General features: G+C 35.3%; 1 protein-coding gene across 1 annotated transcript; it reads left to right on the top strand.

The window, feature by feature from the left end:
- Positions 1–411: 411 nt before the first annotated feature.
- Positions 412–5611, top strand: LOC111711227 (regulator of microtubule dynamics protein 3; the record flags this gene model as incomplete). Its single annotated transcript, XM_023485519.1, is given in 6 exon segments — positions 412–535; positions 1836–1946; positions 2888–3021; positions 4217–4272; positions 4530–4597; positions 5508–5611. Coding segments are annotated over 5 exon segments (429 nt in total). The 3' UTR covers positions 5590–5611.
- Between the last annotated feature and the right edge of the window lie 438 nt (positions 5612–6049).

Genomic DNA, 6049 nt, shown 5'->3' with positions numbered 1-6049 from the left:
ATCTTAGAGGTTGGTTTTATTAGATTTAAAAACTAATATTTAGAGTATCTTAGAGGTTGGTTTTATTAGATTTTTAAACTAATATTTAGAGTATCTTAGAGGTTGGTTTTATTAGATTTAAAAACTAATATTTACAGGATCTTAGAGGTTGGTTTTATTAGATTTATAAACTAATAGTTATATTTAGAGAATCTTAGAGGTTAGTTTTCTTAGATTTAAAAATGAATATTTAGAAGATCTTAGAGGTTGGTATTAAAATTATAAACTTTTATTTAGAAGATCTTAGAGGTTGGTTTCATTAGAATTATAAACTAATATTCAGAAGATCTTAGAGGTTGGCCTTATTAGATTTATAAACAAATATTTGTTAGGGTCATTCTTGATCATTTTCATTTAAATTTGACTTTTTAGGAAATGATCCAAGATCTGGTGATGACCGAACCTTGAAATCAGTTTTGAAAAAAACTAGTAGCTATGGAGGATACTTGGATACTGATGACTTACTTGATCTTCCTAGTTCTAGAACTCTGGGCAGGTATACTATAAATATATTAACTGATACACTGATACTTTTTCTAGGGGCAAATTCGTAAGACATCCATCCTATTATTTGATGTTATGCATGTATATTGAGCAATTTTTTGCGCCTGCTATCGCGCTTTCTATATGTGCCTCCTTACAGCGTGTACTTTTTATTAGTGAATAGTACTTGAATAAACATTACATTTTGTAGATATTAGATCTTAACGTAATTTTGTTGCTCCTCCTTGAAGTACAGTAGTGTAGTGAATTCAGGAGCTGGAGTAGTTACTCCTCCATGACGTATAGTAGTGTAATGTATCCAGGAGCTGGAGTAGTTACTTCTCCATGAAGTATATTAGTGTAATGTATCCAGGAGCTGGAGTAGTTGCTCCTCCATGACGTATAGTAGTGAAATGTATACCGGGAGCTGGAGTAGTTACTCCTCCATGAAGTATATTAGTGTAATGTATCCAGGAGCTGGAGTAGTTACTTCTCCATGAAGTATATTAGTGTAATGTATCCAGGAGCTGGAGTAGTTACTTCTCCATGAAGTATATTAGTGTAATGTATCTGGAGCTGAAGTAGTTACACCTCCATGACGTATATTAGTGTAATGTATCCAGGAGCTGGAGAAGTTGCTTCTCCATGAAGTATAGTAGTGTAATGTATCCAGGAGCTGGAATAGTTACTTCTCCATGAAGTATATTAGTGTAATGTATCCAGGAGCTGGAGTAGTTGCTCCTCCTTGAAGTATAGTAGCGTAATTTATCCAGAAGCTGGAGTAGTTACTCCTCAATGAAGTATTAGTAGTGTTTCCAGGAGCTGGAGTAGTTACTCCTTCAGGAAGTATAGTAGTGTAATGTATCCAGGAGCTGGAGTAGTTACTCCTCCATGACGTATAGTAGTGTTATGTATCAAGGAGCTGGAGTAGTTACTCCTCCATGAAGTATAGTCGTGTAATGTATCCAGGAGCTGGAGTAGTTACTCCTCCATGAAGTATAGTAGTGTAATGTATCCAGGAGCTGGAGTAGTTACTCCTCCATGAAGTATAGTAGTGTAATGTATACCGGGAGCTGGAGTAGTTACTCCTCCATGAAGTATAGTAGTGTAATGTATCCAGAAGCTGGAGTAGTTACTCCTCCATGAAGTATAATAGTGTAGTGTATCCAGGAGCTGGAGTAGTTGCTCCTTCAGATAGTAAAGTAGTGTTTTGTCCAGGAGCTGGAGTTGTTACTTCTCCATGAAGTATAGAAATGTATCTAGGAGCTGAATTAGTAACTCCTCCTTGAAGTATTTTATTGTAATTTATCCAGGAGCTGGAGTAGTTGCTCCTCCATGACGAATGGATCTTCTGGAACCGAATACTTTTCAGCACTCTCTTCAGACGAGGAGGGGGCCAAGCAGGAAATCATTCTTAATTCAAGGTGGGACAAAATATTTCAAGGTTGAACAATCTCTTAAGGTGGGGCAATATATTACAAATTGGGACAATCTTTCGAGGTGGGACAATCTGTCAAGGTTGGACAATTGCTTTCAAGGTGGGACAATCTCTTTAAAATTTCACTAATATGATCTTTTACAAAGTATTTAACTCGTAATATAGAATTTCACATTAAGTATGATCAAGATTAAATTGTCGATAAAAGTGTGCTGCTGTAAACATAGGGTTTCCACCGGAATTCCAGGTTACAATTTACGTACGGAAATGATCCAGAATTTTTTTATTTCCATATTGGAAAAGATTCCGGTATTCTGGAATTCCGGAACGATTTTTTTCCGTAAACCAAAAATTTCCGGAACAGCGTTCCGGAATTACGTAATGTTCTGAAATTACGGAATGTTCCAGAATATTGTGTCGGAAAATACCTGTTTACGGGGAAATCGTTCCGGAATTTTACGGGGAAAAGTTTCAGAAAAACTTATGTAAAAGATAAAACCAGTAAGTAATAATCTACATAATAATAGAATGCGCGCCTGGGCCTGGTTTAGCTGTAGTTAAAGTCTCATTGAGTGTCTACTTCATGTACCCGATGTCCGGGCGATACAGTACAATCTGGGACCGGAAAGGTTGACCCGGCTCGGAAATTCAAATGCACGTAGGATAAACATACAGTCTACGTCTTATGGAAAACAAGAAATTTTGAGTTTACAACACAAATTCATATTCCCATTCTAGTTTCCAGAATGTAAACCTGGGAGTTTTTCCGGTTAACGTAACGTAAGCCAGAAAAATTCTGGTTTCCATTTCCTCCAAAAATTCATTATATGGAACAAACTTCTGAATCATTCCATTTCCAAAATGGAAATTTTGTTCCGGAATAATGGAAACCCTAAGAAAACAAAAATGTGTTGATCCTATATTTAGTTATGAGGAGGATGTAGATGAAAGTGTAAGTGTACTGCACCAAGTTGATGAATTAATGGAAGGGAAGGAAGAACAACAAATACAAGCACTTGATCTTCTACTTCAGTTTAGAGAGCAGATTGGAGATACTTCAGGTACAGTTCAGAGAACAGATTGGAGATACTTCAGTTTAGAGAGCAGATTGGAGATACTTCAGGTACAGTTTAGAGAGCAGATTGGAGATACCTTTAGATGCGATCCTTAAAGCAGTGAAGGTGAGTATCAGAGAACTAAGGAAGACCTCCTTGAGATTGTTCAATTTGAGGAATCTAAACAAGACAAAGTTTAAAATTAAATGTCATCATTTTGTAAATTGTATTTTTCCTTGATTCGAGTATAAAGATAGGATTATAAAACTCATGGTGACGACTGATCAATTGGTAACATATTTTATTACAGGGCGCACCAATAAACATTTAAAAAACTACCAAGTACAAGATTAAATATGATGAAATTCTAGTTTAGTTGAGATTGTTATCTTATCAGAGAAAGTTTGAATCTTCATGTGTCACTTCAGTTTCATCTTTCTCCCCATCCACTTCTCCACATTCGTCACATGGACTCCGGATTTTCAGGAATTCTGAACATTTAAAGTTTATAGCAAAATCCTCAGATTCCACAATCAGATAGATGGATGCCTGTCAGAGAACAAAGGAGGCCAGAGAACAGATTTAAGTACTTCAGTTTAGAGAACAGATAGAAGAAACTTCAGTTCAAAGAACAAATATAAGATACTTCAGTTTAGAGAACAGATTGAAGATACTTCAGTTTAGAGAACAGATAGAAGATACTTAAGTTTAGAGAGCAGATAAAAGATACCTCAGTTTACAGAACAGATTGGAACTACTTCAGTTCAGAGAACATATAAAAAATACTGCAGTTTAATGAATAAATAGAATATACTTCAGTTTAGAAAACACACTAAAGTACTTCAGTTTAGAGATCAGTTAGAAAATACGTCAGTTTTGAGAACAGATTAAAGATACGTCAGTTTAGAGAACAGATTTTAGATACTACAGTTTAGAGAACAGATTAAAGATACTACAGTTTAGAGAACAGATAAAAGATACTTTAGGTACAGTTTAGAGAACAGAAATGAGATGTTTCAGTTTAGAAAACAGATAGAAGATACTTCAGGTACAGTTTAGAAAACAGAAAGGAGATATTTCAGTTTAGAGAACAGATTAGAGATACTTTAGTTTTGATAACAGATAATACAATGCTTTTATTGTAATAATTTATGCATTAATTATTTATGTTTAGATTTATGTATTAATTAATTATGTTTAGATTATTTATGGAGGCTCTGTAAAGCTGAATATCTGTTAGCAGTTCTTGCGGGACAGGTTCGGTCTTACTTACCAAAATTACTTTTGTATCTATCTGTTTGTTTAAATTCAAAAACCGTTTAATGGCTAAACCGATCGGGGCCAAGTCTATGTAGTACCCCACATAAAATAGCTTATAAAAATTATTTTTAAGAAATTGGAAATCCACCAGAAAAAAATCCACGAAATGTTCCATGGTTTTTATCTTTATATAATCTTAGATGATCTTCAAATAGAGTGGTGTGAAGTCCTGCATAAACATTTTGTTATTTAAGAACGGTGATACAGAGAAAAAGAAGGAAATGATAATGAAATCAGTCGAATCGGGGAAATCAGCTCTAAGGTCAGATATTATTAGCTTAAAGGGAGTGACCGGCAATGTCTGGTGGTTGAACTGAGTATGCAGTATTGTAGAAAAATAGGATCCTTTCGAGACATATATAACGTTTCCTCGATGTATAATTACTGATTGCACTCAGCAAGCAAAGTCAACGTTCATAATCGTGAATTTGGGTGGGAACGTTTTCAGAATCGGTTTTTTTTATAATTATTAAATAACGACAACCAAAAATATTGTCATCTCAATTTTGGGCGGGTGTTGTAGGACGTTCCTCAGAGTCTGATCTCATAGTAAAAATTCGATAGTAAACTAATTAGATGTTTAGGAACATATTTCTCAAAAGAAATTTGTCAATAAATCAATGCTAGATTCAATTATTTCGTTTTAATCATTTTGTTGAATTTCTTATTTTCTATGAATTTTTTCACAGATTTTTACAAATTCTTAAAATTTCGTCTTTTCAATAAAAATTACAAAAAATCTGCAGAAAATCTTCGTGAACAATGAGATATTACAGGAACTATTAACTGAATAAGATTGCTTATTTTCGATGATAAGAGTAAATTTTTTATTTTCTCAACCTGTTCCTAAACAATTGATTAGTTTACTGTAGAATTTTGTTTACATTTTAATCGTCGGTTTTTAATAATTAAAAAAAAACCGATTCTGATAACGTACCCACCGAAATTCATGATTTTGAACGTCGACTTTGCGCTCAAACTCAGTAAATATACGTCGTAGAAACGTATTATATGTATCAAATGAATCCTAAAAAATTTGTCCTCAATGTCTACATGACATATTCAGTTCATTCACCGTCATTGCCAGTCACTCCCTTCAACATTATTATCATACAACAAAGATTGTGACAAAAAATGTAAATTCGGATTTAACCTTTTTTTTTAACCTTTAGTGCTGACGAAAATAACTCCGAGGCTCATAAATGGTTTGCCATTGCACTGGGCAGTAGAGGAGAGTTTGGTGGAGTCAGGTAAATATAGGACAGAGGCAGATACTGGGACGGGGACAGAGACAGCGACAGCAGGGACAGGATAGGTTGGGACAGAATAGTACAGGTTTGAATATGACGGGTCGGGACAAGGATAGGTTGGGACAGAGACAGACACAGCAGGGACAAAATAATACTGGTTTGAATATGACGGATCTGGACCGGATAGGTTGGGACAGGATAGGTTGGGACATGATAGGTTGGGACAGGATAGGTTGAGACAGGATAGGTAGGGATAGGATAGGTTGGGATAGGATAGGTTGGGACAGGATAGGTTGGGACAGGATAGGTTGGGACAGGATAGGTTGGGATAGGATAGCCAAAATGGAAATTTTGTNGGGTCCCTAGATGTCCCACAAAAAATTTGGGCCCGATCGGTTCAGCCGTTTTGACGTTTATTGGATACAAACAAACAAACAAACATACAAACAAACAGACAGACAAGC

The sequence above is a fragment of the Eurytemora carolleeae genome, unplaced genomic scaffold (genome assembly GCF_000591075.1).
Source record: "Eurytemora carolleeae unplaced genomic scaffold, Eaff_2.0 scaffold972, whole genome shotgun sequence".
In the NCBI taxonomy this organism is placed as follows: Eukaryota; Metazoa; Arthropoda; class Copepoda; order Calanoida; family Temoridae; genus Eurytemora; species Eurytemora carolleeae.
Note: the sequence above shows the minus strand (reverse complement) of the source record. Positions and strands in the feature narration are given on the sequence as shown.